Below are 15684 nucleotides of genomic sequence, written 5' to 3'. Positions count from 1 at the left end.
TGCACATTTGCACTTTATTGCATGATCAGTTACAGATGAGGTTGAATCAGATGTGAATATATTCCCCCACTCTCAACAATGATTTACCGATTTTTGTCTTTCTTTTTACATATACCGACATCAATATTTTTCTTTGCTGTTCGGTTTGTTCGGGGGCCCTCTGAAATATATTGTACAACACAAACAACATACCAAAATAACAAAATGGGAACCAATTCCGAAAACTCCCTAAACAAAACGAATGCAACGTAGGTAAAACTTTCCGATAAATACAACATTTTTTGCCTGATTCCACTACACATTAAACACTTCTCACTCTACACTCGGCGCGTAAACAGTTTACTTGATAACCTTGAGTCCCTCCTGCCCAATTGGTATCGCGAAATATTTAATTAAACATTTTGTACAAAACTTTCCCCTTTTCCTTCTGGTATCTGCCCTCGGGCAACTTTTTGCGCGCCTGCCATCAAAGACATTTTTTGCTGGCTTTTTGTATGCATTTTGTACATTGTGAAATGAGCAAACAATTGGCATAATAGGTAAAAGAAGCTTCAGTCCCCACCCAAAGCATGATAAAGTCGACTTCTGCCGTTAAAAAGCCTTTTGGCAAGTTAGCAGCTGAAAATTGGCCAGGAATGTGATGGAAAAATTTCATCAAAATACCTATTCGAATATGACAGTATAAATTTGCCTGCTACTATTAAAAAAAGCTTAATGTATACATTTTAAATAGTTATTCATATCAAACATGCTACATTTCATTATTATTATAGTGCTGTGCCAAAAAACTAATCAAATGTTTTCCACTTCCACAATTCAACATTAAATAACTGTTTAAAATAATTAACATATGCAAATGATTTTAAAGTACCAAAAAACATATCGACAAGTATAAAAAGAAACCAATTCATTTAAATTCAGATTACAATAAATCAAGAACAGCAAGTTACAATTTTTTCATATTAAACAATTATTTCATTTGTAGTTTTAGGCATATATTAAAACCAACTTAATGTTTGACTGAAATTGATATGGACTAAAATTTTATCAGACATAATTCATTTTAGCTTCATTTATTTTTTGATACACTATCAAGCCATTATTTAGCACAATTAAAATATAAATTATTTTCCTTGTCTAATGAAACATGTCATGATTTCATGGCCCTGCCATTAAATTTAATTTTTAAATCGGAAAATTGTTTTTCATTGTTCCAACTATGCATGATAAAAACTCATATATTCAAATACTTACAGTGTTAATTTCGATATATTGTTTACCTGTTACTATTACTAATTAAAACTAATAATATTTACACCAAAAGTGCCCATAGCTTTTCGTTGGTGTGTTGTTGACTGATTTGCTGGCTAGGTAAGTGCTGCTGCCACCGCCAACTGTCCGGAAACCGTTGTAAAATTTATAGAAACTTTTCTGCACAACGAACAGTTTAGACAACTTTTTTATAAACTTAATTTGTTAATTCTTTACACCGCGACCCATTCGGTGGGCGATTTTACCCTCCCGTCCCTCTGCAACTTTGTCCATTTCCCCTTTCACCACACAAAAGTTATTTGAATAATGCCAAAAAAACAAATTTTGGCTTAGAATTTAGCTATCAGTCAATGGCGTCGCTGCCTCTTTACCTGCCAACAGATAATTTTCGAGACCATGTGCACTTTTGCTTGGTCGCGGTTTTTTAACTAAAATTTATAATGCAATAAAAAATGAATTAAACCGTTGAGACTAGCTGGGTAGTATTTTGACTAAGCGTAGGAAAGTTTAACCATAAAAATGAGACACGACGGCAAGCATCACCATCTGATTTGTAGACACAGTTCAGACAAAATGTTGCTGAACGCTGGTGAGTAAGTGCTCTAATTATCGCATTATATTAAAAAAAAAGAACGCAAGATTTCGTTTAATATATTGTATTGGTAAAATATTTAAGTACCAATAAAACAACTAGATAAAAGAGATAAATTTCAATGGACGAAATGTGGGTTTCCTTATACTTATATCACTATGGACGGCAGTCCATGTAGTGACGAAGCGCACCAGGAGAGTGTGCGAAGGCGACTACTATATATACACGAAGAAATGAAAATCTACTGTGATGGTCCGATCATAATGAATGATACACCTATCGAAAGGTATTGCGAAAACTAACAGGATTGCATACCAAGACTCTAAGAAAATTAATTGGCTTGGGAGAGAGAGCGGTGAAAGTGAAAAAATGAAAATTTCGAAATTTGGAGCTGTTGGGGCCGGTGGGAATAAATGCCCCCTCGCAATGTTTTAGTAGTTTTTCTATTGAAAATTCCCGTCGAATGAGGGGTCATATGATAAAATCCGACGCTCCGTTCAAAAGTTAGAGCCAAAATAATATTTTCTTCTTCTTCCCAAAATGAAAATTTAATTCTGTTTGTCAGTTTGTCCAAAACATGTTTTTTAAGTTTTGAAAATTTGATATAACGTTCATCACATCGATATGAAAAACTTTTGTTCTACCACTTTTGGAAAAACTCGCTAGTTTAGCGGGAAAACAGCTATAAATAGCTAAAATTCTGAAATCCGTAACTTATATACTACTAAAGCTACAGACTTGTGCTGCATCTCGTTTGAAAGGTATTTTTAAATGCTATAAACGCCTTCTATATGCAATTTGTGTAAATGTAATAATTAAAAAAATATGAACAAAAGAGAATTTTTTAAAACTTTTTTTTTAGCTTTTTTTTATTTTTCTCAAAAACGGCTCTAACGATTTTCTTTAAAACCTTAAACTGTATAGCCCTTGAGATTCCTTAAATTTTGGTATATAACACATTACTGTAAAAAGTCACGTTTAAAAGTTATTTTTATACGAAAATAGCCACTTTTGCCACCTCGAACAATTAACGCTCCCTGAGTATTGAATTTTGTGGGAGGGTATCCGAACTGTATTTTAGGGTCATGGAATCAGTAAATTTGCACTTAAGAGTTCCATATAGGAATCTTTTGTTCTACGACTTTTGGAAAAAGCCGCTACTTTAGCGGGAAAAAGCTAAAAATAGCTACATTTCGTTAGTTTGTAAGTTCTACACTACTAAAGGCACAGACATGTGCTATACCTCGTTTAAAAGGTATTTTGAAATACTTCAACGCCTTTTTAACTTAATTTGTTAAAATACAATAGTTTAAAAATTATGATTGACCAATTTAAATTTAAATGTATATATTAGCTCCTATGAGAGCAAATGTAAACAAACAAAAACTTCTGATATCAAATAAAAACACCTCTTAACGAGGTAAAAAACTAGTGACGACCGCACCTTCAACATACAAAAGTTCTGATATCAACATTTGTGACGAAAAATTATTACACTCGTCATTAAATAGACTTTCTAATCTTTTCTCATTCGTCACGCTGCAATAGAAAATGCCTGTAAAGGGAATAAGGCTGGAATAGTTGCTAAGGCGGGCCGAATGAGAAAATATTAGAAAGTCTATTTAATGACGAGTGTAATAATTTTTCGTCACAAATGTTGATATCAGAACTTTTGTATGTTGAAGGTGCGGTCGTCACTAGTTTTTTACCTCGTTAAGAGGTGTTTTTATTTGATAAAATCTAAACAAGAGAGAACGCTATAGTCGAGTGCCCGACTATCAGATACCCGTTACTCAGCTAAAGGGAGTGCGAAGGAGATGGAGAAAAAACTTTGGTCCGCCGTAACTTTTTAACGAATGGTCCGATTTAAAAAATTTCTTTTACAATTCGATAGGTATTGATAAACACAATAAAACTGCATTTTTACTTTTCCGAAATATTGAAATTTTTAAAATCGTATATAAGCGGCTGTGGGCGTTAGAGGAGGCGTGGCACGCTTTTGAAACAAACTTGCGCTGCGTAGGAACTCCTAGAATCTGCATGCAAAATGTCAATCTTATAGCTTTTATAGTTTCCGAGATCTCAGCGTTCATACGGACAGACAGACGGACAGACGGACATGGCTATATCGACTCGGCTAGTGACCCTGATCAAGAATATATATACTTTAAAGGGTCGGAAATGCTTCCTTCTAGCTGTTACATACTTTTGTACGAATACAATATACCCTTTTACTCTACGAGTAACGGGTATAAAAATAAATTTATATGGAAGGAATACTGACACAATACTTTTCGCTTGCACTGTGCTGTGTATCCCAACAGTAGGACTCTTCATCCGTTGAAAAACCTTTTACTGAAAATATTACCACACAAACCGACCGAACGCTGAACTGCTGGCAGAGTTGAGTAGACGTTCCTATCGCAGTATGCAGATTAGGCAAAAATAATTTATGATGCCGGGCCAGGCGAGTCGCAGGATCCGGCAGACTAGCCAAAGCCCAACCAGGAACTTTGAGTGCAGGATCTGCGGATGCTGACGGAATGAGGTGGGTTCTGTGATAGGACGACACTTTCGGGCGGCATTTATCAAAGCTAGTTACCGGAAAATTGTAAGCCCCACACTATCTGCAGACTGATACAATCATCTAAATAGAGAGAGCGATTATAACTAATTTTGGCAGCATTTTTGTTGCAAATTCTCGTGGCGAGCCACCAACACGCAAACCACTAAAAATATGCAGTGGTTTGAATGGCGACAGATACGCACTCATATTGTCCCATATGCCGGCTGTCGGGGACGTTTTTATGTGGGTGACAATAAAACAATTTGGGTCGAAAGTTTGCGGCGCTTTGATTAACTCTCTGCGGCGTCAGCATCCCTCCTCTGTCTCTCGCTTTTTGCGCCTGGCTGCTCATAATAGTAATTTCTCATAATTGTTAAATATTTAATATATTTGCATTTCATTTAGCCGCCATGAAAGCACTTTAAAGCCAAACTTTATAAGGCTTTTATGCAATGCAAAACGCGCGGAAATTCGTTCATTTGTTGATACTGGCAATTAGAGTTATGCAGGCGAGGAAGTTTGCAAACAAATTAATTGCAATATTTATGAGCTAATATCTTGATCGGCTTTAGAGTTCTGGAATAAGCAAAGGCAATTATATCTAGTCTAATAGAACGCATATGCGTTATATATTCAGAAATCGCACATAGCAAATATGAAATGGAAATGAAAATCAAACCAAATCAAAAAAGTCATAAAATAAAAAAACAAAATTTGTAAAGAAACTTTTGAAACTTGAAACGTTTTTTTAATTCCTTTTTTAGGGGCTAAATACACCTTGATTTGCCAAGACTAGCTTCCTTTCTTATTTAACTTTTTAGTATAACTAAGGAATAATCATAACCGTGCTTTTTGTTGATAAATTGATAATTGAATATTCTCCAAGGTGACCAAAAGATTCTTAATCCGCTTCTGAATAGATATATCTATATATAACAAATATGTTAAGTGCTAACGCGATTATTTACTTTCTTTGCCTACTGAACTAATTAAATCACTTGAGCCCATCTTCTATCTGAGCACAATAGAATTTGTTCTTCGAACCATTCCACTCACTTTTAAGTCAAAGTGTTAAGGTCTCTATCGAGGCCATAAACGTCCATTTCATTCATGAGCTTCTCTTAGGATATCTATGAATGCAAATCTCGGCCATTTCATGTTTAATTGCATTGCTGCCTGCGGGACTGGGATTCCGAGAGCTGCTCATTAGTAGCTCTGTGCCGTCATCGTCCTGCTAATAAGGCTGTGGATTTCGATTTCTATGGCTACTGGGCTGGCACCTGAATTATTCCATTGATTAGCTTGCGGAATACAACTTATTGCCCGGGCAGGATAATGCATTCTCATCATGGTCATCGATGAAACGAGTTAGTTAGTACGGTTTAGTTTGCCTGGCGCATTCCTAATTAGCTAAGTAACTGCAGGCTGGCCTCGTCTTTTGGTGGCCATAATTTATGGCCCAACATTCGGCCTATTAATTACGCTACCCTAGGCCCACTCCAAACATCTAATTTCTTTCTATTCCCGACCAAACATCAAATTTAGCTGGTTAGCTGGGGCAATGGTGATGCAATGCTGGGTGCCAAAGCGCGATAATAAATTTCCAGAGACCGGGGTAGCCTTTCAACCATGGCCTGCTGGTGCCACATATTCGTCATGTCGGGCGTAAATGATTTAAAACAAGCAGAATGCTGGCTTTTAATTTTGATTGCAACTATTTATTAATGGCAGGATGGGAGGCTGCAGGATGTGGGATACAGCATCCGCTGCATTCCGCCTCCGAGGCATTTTAGCCGCGCTCCACTTAAACTCCATGCCATTTGCTGCATTTCTTTTTTTTTTCTGGAAGTGCTTGTTTTTATTTATTTGCAAACTGCGCGTTCTGCTGGTAACATTTAAACTTAAATTAAACAAAATGACACACATTTCAGTCGGAAACTGCACCGCTTCGTGGTTCGCTTCTGTTTGGTTTGGTTGGGTTGGGTTTTGGTCTGGGTTTACTTCAGTTCGGTTTGGTTAGGGTCTGTCTCCGGCAGCAAACGTTGGGTTCGCCTGTCAGGCGTGAGAATTTAACGATGTGCGTGGTCCAAAGCTAGCTGTTCGAATGTGCAAAACTTGCTAATGAGTCTGTGCTGTATATATTGAATGCAGCTAAATCCTGGGACGGGGAAGGCGACTGGAAGTCGTTGAAACTTTAGCACATAATTAACAGTCAAAGTCAGAGATATTAATGCGGATATTTATGAGGTGTTCATAAAAATTGCTAAGTTTCTGTACCAAATACCAACGGACCATGAGCAAGAATATTGCACAAATAAATTACACCCAAATACAACATTTTGATATGAAAAGATGATCAGTTTGATATTATCTTATATCAATGTTGTCTTTATTGATTTGCCATCTTAATTCGATATGCTCGAAATGTAAACAACATGATCTAAGTAAGCCAGTTCGAATTTCGGATGTGTTTTTCTCCCTCCCACTCATGTAACTTTAAGCGTTTTCCCGCTCTATTTCGAATGGAGTGGGTTATTCTCGCTCACACTCACGTAATTTAGGTCACCATATTGCTTCTTTCTCACTTATTTCAAAATCTGAGAATCTCCGAGAGAGAAATCAAGGAAATGACATTTATTAATATCGATTTTACCAGCATTGCATGGTAAATCGATATGCGTATAAGTAATACAAAATTTACATGCGCAGAAATGCGCATATCGATTTGTGTGTAGAAATAACTGGTATGGGTAATATTATTCCTGTTGCACTGTAATCGAATTGACTTCAAAACTTTGCGCTCTCTACTTGTCCTCCCTGATAAGACGTCTCTGATTAGAACGGACTTCTATTTATTCAGGCAGAAACGGCAACCACACTTCCGCTCTATGCATCTACCAAATTGCCATTACATTTGCAAGTTGCAACAATAATCTGGCTACTTTGTTTGGCAAAAGCAGGGCGAGAACTGTGTGCTAATTACAGTTGCACAGGCGAAACGCATGGCAGTCGTTGGCCTGGCCAACTGGCAAACACCCGAAATCCCCGAAAATACCTCGAATGCAGCACCCACTCCAGAATGCTGCAATATTGACAAGAGGCAAGCAGGAACAACGGGCAACGATTCCGATTGCGGTGACAACAATAAAAGGCAATGGAGGAGGCGTCATTGTCATTGTCGCTCCGGCTCTTGTTGGCCAACAAATGACAAAGGGGGAGCGGCACATAAAAGCGCAGCAGATGCAGCCAACAACAGAAACTATGCAAGCGCATTTGTCGGTTTCAAGTGGCACTTGGGAAATCATCTTTGTGAGCCTCGGCTCCCAGAACCCCGAACCAAACCAGAGCCACCCACCCAATCCTGTGCTGCGGCATCGGCACTGGGCAGCTGTAAATGCAAACGACCAGAGAAATGACGTCGAGGCTGGCAGGACCATAGAGTTTGACAATGAGTTGGGGGGAAAACAGCAGGGGGACTCGGAATTACCAGCAGAGTCGAAGTGCAAAGGACAATTTTTGGGATATAGGTTGGAGATTCGTGCCGCACACGAAATTATGAGACTTTACGACATTCGAAAAATGGAATTTAGGATTATATCCGAACTTTGAAGATTGAACTGAGGGCGAAATGGGAAATTTGGGAATCATGTTTATTAAAGATAATTTATATTGAGATAAAAACACTATTCCTATATCAAAGTTACAAACAACAGAATACATTAAATTTAAATCGGTAAGAGCTATATTTACCAGCACCTAGAGTAGTAAAAAGCCCACAGAAACACGATTACCAAAACAGCTATCTAATCCAGGTGGGCTTTAGCAAACCCAGTTAGCCCGCTGACAGGGAATTTTCGGACGAAAAACCCACGGCTGCATTTGGTAGTCAAATTTCCGCAACTCACCGAAAGGGGGAAATTAGAGGGCGCATAAAGGGGACGGTTTGCAGCATCCCGTTCGTAGGTTCAGTGGCTAATCGGATTTCGCAGTTCGCAGTCAGTCAACGTGAAGCAATTGATGAGGGTAATTCAAGTGTGCATGCATGAAACATCCCACCTAACCGCCTTCCCCTTTCCAATCCACCCAAACCTAACCACCTGCCCGGCACATATATGTGTGCAGTAAATCGATGGTCGTCAGGAGAGCGGAAACGGAAATGCGGTGGCCGTCGAGCACTGAAGTTTAGCCTGGCATATCGAACAACAACAACAACAACACGAAAGGCTTTTGGGCCCTGAGATGCGTATATGTGAATTCTCCAACGACGAGGCTAACGATTCTCTCCCCCGTTCCACAGTTGCTATGGCCGCTGCAGCGCTTCAAGGACTCGCGTGGTCAGCACATCCTCCAAGGCGAGGCACTCAAGTACGGCGTCGATTTGGAAGGCTCCCACTTCGAACAGGACGAGCCGGTCCGTGTGCCCGCCAAGGAGCTGCACACCGAGGCAGGACCCATTCGCACCGATTCGCCTGACTCGAACCAGGAATCCAAGGGGGTCGAGGAGGAGGCGGAGGACATCCCGCCGCACATGCCGCATGCTCGATGGGAAACGGCAGCGGCAACCACGACAACGGCTGTTCCGAGCCTCGAGAGCAACGGCTTCGTCTACAAATGGCTGCTGGGCGAGTGGTCCAAGTGCTCGCAGGAATGCGGAGCAGCTGGCAGCGGTTTGCAGGTGAGTGGAGTGCTGGCTGATGGGCTGTCAGGAGCAAGGTGGCTTCTCTTCTGATTAATGAGCACCGGGGCATTCAATATTAGGAGTGGTTTTCGGACTAGGTCGATACGCAAGTACTGGGAGTGGGTTACCTACTGTCTTGAATTTATCACAGAAATGTAATACAATATTAAAGTGAATTTCACTCCGGTTATCTCAAGTACTAAATATTTAACCTATTCGCTTCAAGAAAAAGTGCCTTATTCCCAAAGCAAACAGGATATCATAAAAGAGAAAGAGAAATGCGTCCCAAGGCAGCCAAGACGACATTTATGCAATAATTAGCCAAATGCACGGGACTCTGGGAGCCGGCTCCAAAGGCCTCATAAAATCAAGTGCAGGAATAAATATTTTAACAGTCAAAGGGGCCTTAATTCTGCCTATTTCACGGGTCGGTGGGATACAATAAGGAAATCTTACTCATTCTTTTCCCAATCCCCAGCGACGAACGGTGAGCTGCCAGAGGGCAAAGGCAAGAGGCGCGAGTGACGACACCGAAAACGATGTCGTGGACGGCTCCGAGTGCTCCGCCCACGGCCTGGACCTGCCCGACCTGTTCCAGAGCTGCGGCAACGAGGCCTGTCCGCAGTGGAGCAAGGCGGAGTGGTCGCCCTGCCAGAGGTCCCGCTGCCACGGCAGGAACACGGCCGTGCAGCGCCGCGAGGTGACCTGTCGCTACGACAACGGCACCGTGGGAAGCGCCTGCGACGAGTACGAGCGACCGGCGATGCGGCAGGAGTGCTACAACGAACGCTGCAAGGGCGTGTGGCGCGTGGAGCCCTGGTCAGAGGTGGGTCCCTCTCTCCCGATTCGCATTTCAGTTGTGTGTTAAATATTAATGCCTTCCCTCTGCCCTGCAGTGCAATGCGCCGTGCGGACGTCAGGGCATCAAGTACCGCATCCTGCAGTGCGTCTGGTACGGCAGTCGGCGTCCGGCGGGCAATGTGTGCAAGCACCAGCCCCGCCCCGCCGTCATGAAGGTCTGCAAAAGTCCGCCCTGCCAGGCCAAAAGTGAGTATAGATTGGTGATGAGTGGTCGCAAAGAGTTTGCAAACTCTACAAGGAGGTGCCTTATCATTGAATTATTTTTAAAGAAATAAAACAAAATTACGTTTGCTAGTATCGAACATTTATAGATTTTCTTGTACCTTATGACTATAATTATTTTAAATTTCATTTAAAAACAGCCTCAAAAAATTAGTTATTTATATATTCCGGAAGAGCAAGATTAGCGATAAATTTTTAATAGGAAGTAATATTAGATTTAGATGTTGCGAAATTTTAAGGTTTCATAAGACACGTAGGCCAGTTAAACTTTAGTCGAAAAAAATGTTTCACCTCGTAAAACTATCAATTTTGTTGGAATAATTGGTTTACAAAGCGGAGAGCAAAAAAACAAGTGTTTGGTTGAAATCTAAGCCACCTAGATTAAAGGAACTCGTTGATCGAAGGCAGCAGGGCGTATGAGTGATAAACTTTGAGGCCAATTCGGATGCCGCAGTTTGTTTCATTTTTCAAAAGTGTATTTTGGTGTGTCTTAAATGCCATAATCTAAATATGTACAAGATAAAAAATTTTTAAATGTTTCAAATGTTACTTTAATTCTTAGATGTTATGTTTTTCCATGTAAATTACATGAAGTTTGTGTGATAAGAGCAAACGTTTTTGCATGAAAAACGAGTTATTAAATTAAACAAGTTGTAAGATGAAGTTAAAAATATTGCAACTATTGATTTTATATTATAATTTGACTCGAGGTTTCTCCGCTTTATTATTTTGAATCTTGATTACCCTTAACCTATCCGATTTTTCATCTGCAGTGTCGTCCTCGACCGCCCTGCACTGTCGCGATTCCTCGCGCTACTGCCGCAATGCCCGCGCCATGGGTCTGTGTCGACTGCACCGCTACAAGGAGAAGTGCTGCGGGTCCTGCCAGCAGCCCCAGCAGCAGCCCAATCAATACCTATTCCAGTAACTCCGCTGCGGCCTACCAAATGAGCGAGAAATTTACGAATTCTGCAAGCAATTACTCTAAGTACCGTAAATCTAACGAACTATAGCAAGATATAAAGTTAAACTTATCCATATGTATGTATTGCCAGCCACACTAACACGAATTCATTGTTAGTTAGATACATTTGTTTGAATTAAAGAAGGCAGTATAATTTAAAAGACATTTCCCGAACCCATCAAGTGTGAAAAATAATTCATGATGTTTGGGTCTGAGGTAAGCCTAAATACGGTTAGATCTGTCATAGGCAGTTTCTCTCTGGGCTATCGACCGTCAAACAACACGGCCGTAATGATTAGTCCTGTGAACAGATTAATGGCAGTCGCTTTGCTTTAAGCAATTAAAAACTCTACACATTAATGACTCTGAATTACTACAAATTTCAGCAGTGACTATGTTACATTCTTACAAAGTCTCAGTTTATTCAAGTGTAAACCACATTGAGTCAAAAATGAATCCAGAATAAATAGGCGTCGCAGCAAAAAAAATTAAAGTTTAGGGTTAATAAACCTAGGAAATAATGGAGTGTGTTTAGGAGTACAATCATGAAATATGATTCGATTTATTGCTGACTCAAATGGCCCACAAAAAGTAGTTGAAATGTTTTAGCAAATATCTCCGACTAGCATTAAAACTAAATTAATCAGCTGAAATCACAAAGCCTATGAAGCATGTATTAAATTTGTAAGAGATGCATGATAACAAAAACCAAACCGCACTGTTACCTAATGTGAACAAAAAAAGAATATTAATATGTACATATAGCGAAAGACAGAAATGTAGGTAACCTTATCGAGATGCACCTTTGACTATTCCATCGTCAGTTTATGGCACTGAATTTACTTTCGTTTTGCATTTATCAATTTACCACTAAGGATATTGTAAATAAATCGAATTCGTCACCAAATCAACATTTCATTTAAAGGCCAACCATGTAATTTAATGAAAGAAAACTATGTGGAATAAATATGTACGCCTATTTGTAATTAGTTTTTTATGGACAAATTGTTTTATAAACCTTAACATAAATTTAAACAATAAACAAATACTGGAGCGTGTTAGCTGCTAACTATAGTTTAATAATATATGCATTGAAAAAACGAAACGAAACAAAACCCGCTAATGTTGAAGGCGTAAATGAATATTTAAGCTGTTAAGTGAAAGTTATTAATAATAAATACACAAAAGTAACTGCAACGGTAACCAATGTTAAACACAAACAGACGCAAACAGACATGTTAACACATTAACGCAGCCCCACATCAATACATACGCTCCAATCCCATAATACAACAAGGATATGAAAAACTGCGAAATATTGTAAGGATTTAAAACAAATGTGGAATAAATATTAAATACTGACAAACTGGGAGTATTATTTTACCACCGGATGTCCAGAATAAACGAGCGGATAAATATTGGAATCAATCCTTTTCTTGCGACATTCGTGTAACTTTTGAAGGACCAAGAGATATAATAAGTATCCATTAACAAAACAAAGCAATTAACATCCTTTTTGTAACAGTTGCCTTACTGCTTGAATATCTTTATGTCCCCGCACTCCCCTTAGCTAAGTAACTGGTGTCTGATAGTCGATGCATTCAATCGCAGCGTTCTCTTTTTATGATTTAGTCAGAAATTTGAATCGCAGTAAGGAGACGTTTCAGACCTCATAAAGTATATATTTTCTTGATCAGCATGATGCTGACAGCATCCCTAGACGAGTCGATCTAGCCATGTCTGTCTGTCCGCCTGTCTATCCGTCCGTTTTTACGCTACCTAGTCTCTCAATTTTAAGGTATCAGGCTAAAACTTTCCCAAAAGTAGCAGATAGTATATATGTCGGAACGAGCCGGATCGGACAACTATATCATATTGTTCTCATAAGAATAATTAGGGAAAGAAAATGAAAACAAGAGAGATCGCTATAGTCGGGTGCCCCGACTATCAGATACCCATTACTCAGCTAGATAGAGATATAAAGCTTTGATCGCGCATAACTTTTTAACGAATCGTCCGATTTGAAAAATTTCGTCTACGTTTCGATAGGTATTGATAAACACAATAAAACTGCATTTGTACTTTTCTGAAATATTTAAATGTGTGGGCGCAAAACACTTTTTAAAATCGTTTAAAGAGATTGTGAGCGTCAGAAGGGGCGTGGCCCTCGACTGAAAAAAACTTGCGCTGCGTAGGAAGCCCAATAACATGTGTGGGTAATCCCAACATTCGGACAGACACACGGACAGACAGACAGACAGACAGACGAACATGGCTAGATCGACTCGGCTAGTGATAAATACACTTTCTAACATTTTCTCATTCGGCCCGCACTAACAAACTATTCTATCCTTGTTCTTCTTCACTCTTCACAGGCATTTTCTATTGCAGCAACACAACTAAAATAATACGAGTGAGCATTTATTCCACCGGCCCAAACAGCTCAAAATTTCTAAATTTTCACCTTCGCACTTTCACCGCCCTCTCTCCCAAACCAATTGAAATTGATTATGTCTTGGAATGCAATCCTGTTAGTTTTTGCGATACCTTTCGATTGGTGTATCAGTCGTTACGATCGGACCATCACAGCAGATTTTCAATTCTGTGGCTATATATTAGTAGTCGCTTTCGCACACTCTCCTGGTGCGCTACGTGGACTGCTGACCACAGTAATAAATATGGGTCAAGTCCTAGGGCCGTTTTCTCGTCCGTTTGTTAAGTTTAAAGTATGGGAAATCGTATAGGAAATCAGAGTTAAAGATTCTCTTAAATTTAACAGGAGGACGAGAAAACAGCCCTTAAAAGGTTAACCTACCGAACGGTACGTTCGTCACAAATTGTTTTGCTAATAAAGTGCGAAGACATGGAAAGCTGCTCGATAAAAAACAAGGTTTCTTTTTAAAATTAAAAGTATTCAAATTTTTGATTATTTTTTCAAGAATTTGCAAGAGTTAAAATGGATTAGGGATTATTGAAACTCTCTACGAGCTTCTAAAGGATTTTGAGTAAGTGTAACAAATTGAGGGGGAGGTAAAAAGTTGTGGTTTCTGTCTTTTATCAGGCCTATAAACGCTACGCTACGACCATTGTGTACTCAAATCAAATTCGAGATGATTGTAAATTTACTTAGGAAGAAATATCTTGGACGAGCACTCTCAGGAAGTCACCACCGACGTAATGCTCTCTAAGAAATTTCTTCTTAAGGAGTTTACAATAATTTCGAATTTGATTTGACCTCCTGAGTGTCATTGCGAATAGTTCCCTAAGAAACAGAAAAAAATTCCATCTTATGGTTTAATTTATACTTTCTGTTACCAATGAGTAACTTGACCATAACAGCGACCGCTGCAATAATATATTATAAGTGGTACGGTGGCCACTTGCTAAAAATCGATTCTGTGGTGATACAAAAAGAAGGGCTACTCTCGTACTTGTATCTCTGAAAGCTCTGATGCCTTTATGTCTAAAAGCTACCGATGTAACGTGTCCATCGAAACCATGAGGATAGTACGTTATTAAATATAGTCAATAACATTATATTATTTAGATTATTTTACAAATGCGCAAATGCAAATATATTATTTAGATTTTTTACAAATGCGCTATTCGAATGACGTATCAGAAAATTATGAAAATAATTACAATATGCAGCATCAAAAATGAACCTCGATGAATGCTATATTTTTGGATTCGTTACGAATTCCCAAGTTAAACTGCGTTTTCCTAAAAGTTCCCCGACGCAAGGATTCTTAGCAAAAGGACCTCAAAGTTCGAAAAATGCTGTAATTGACCAACTTTGCGGAGCTCTTAGAGGCAAATGGATGCATGGCTTGGTTCGAAGTTAAAGTTTTTTAAAAGATACACCCTTTATCTTTCAAACCCCATACATAAAATAATTTTAGGATTTTTTTTAAGGCAGAAATAAATTCCAAAAAACATAGTCAAAAAACTGAAAATCATACAGCTGCGGTCAAAATAGTAGCAGTGTTGCCGCCTTGTGTTTTTAAAAGTTTGATGTTGTAATTTTTTCTTATCCAATTAGTCTAATAGTAAAATTATAATCAATACAATATTACCAGGAAAAGATCAATTACAACAACAAACTTTTAAATACACAGGGCGGCAACACTACTACCATTTTGACCGCAGCTGTATACTTTAATGTTTTTTGACTATGTTTTCTAGAATTTGTTTCTGCCTTAAAAAAAATCTTAAAAATGTTTTAAGTATAGGGTTTAAAAGATAAAGGGTGTATCTTCTAAAAAACTTTAACTTAGAATCAAACCATGCATCCATTTGCCTCTGAGAGCTCCGCAAAGTTGGCCAATTTCAGCATTTTTTGAACTTTGAGGTCCTTTTGCTAAGAATCCTTGCGTCGGGGAACTTTTTGGAAAACGCAGTTTAACTTGGGAATTCGTAACGAATCCAAAAATATAGCATCCATCGAGGTAAATTTAAAAAGCACTAAAAATGCTGCACAGTGTTATTAGACACCTTCCGTTTAAGTTTTACCAGGAATTTTTCAACCG

At 38.9% G+C, this 15684-nt stretch overlaps 1 protein-coding gene across 8 annotated transcripts in view; it reads left to right on the top strand.

Moving 5' to 3' along the window:
• The window catches only part of nolo (no long nerve cord), a 67609-nt gene extending 56026 nt beyond the window's left edge, over positions 1–11583 (top strand). For 7 of the 8 annotated variants that reach the window (XM_070211829.1, XM_070211823.1, XM_070211824.1 and 4 more), the window contains 4 exons: positions 8728–9105; positions 9587–9934; positions 10005–10155; positions 10965–11583. In XM_070211829.1, the coding sequence (XP_070067930.1) occupies positions 8728–9105; positions 9587–9934; positions 10005–10155; positions 10965–11119 (1032 nt within the window). In that variant the 3' untranslated portion in view covers positions 11120–11583. The remainder of the gene's footprint in view (positions 1–8727; positions 9106–9586; positions 9935–10004; positions 10156–10964) is intronic. The other variant, XM_070211828.1, reaches the window with a different exon arrangement.
• The last annotated feature ends 4101 nt before the right edge of the window (positions 11584–15684 follow it).

The sequence above is a fragment of the Drosophila takahashii genome, chromosome 2L (genome assembly GCF_030179915.1).
Source record: "Drosophila takahashii strain IR98-3 E-12201 chromosome 2L, DtakHiC1v2, whole genome shotgun sequence".
In the NCBI taxonomy this organism is placed as follows: domain Eukaryota; kingdom Metazoa; phylum Arthropoda; class Insecta; order Diptera; family Drosophilidae; genus Drosophila; species Drosophila takahashii.
The sequence above is the reverse complement of the archived record's forward strand: the minus strand, read 5'-3'. Positions and strand labels throughout refer to the sequence as shown.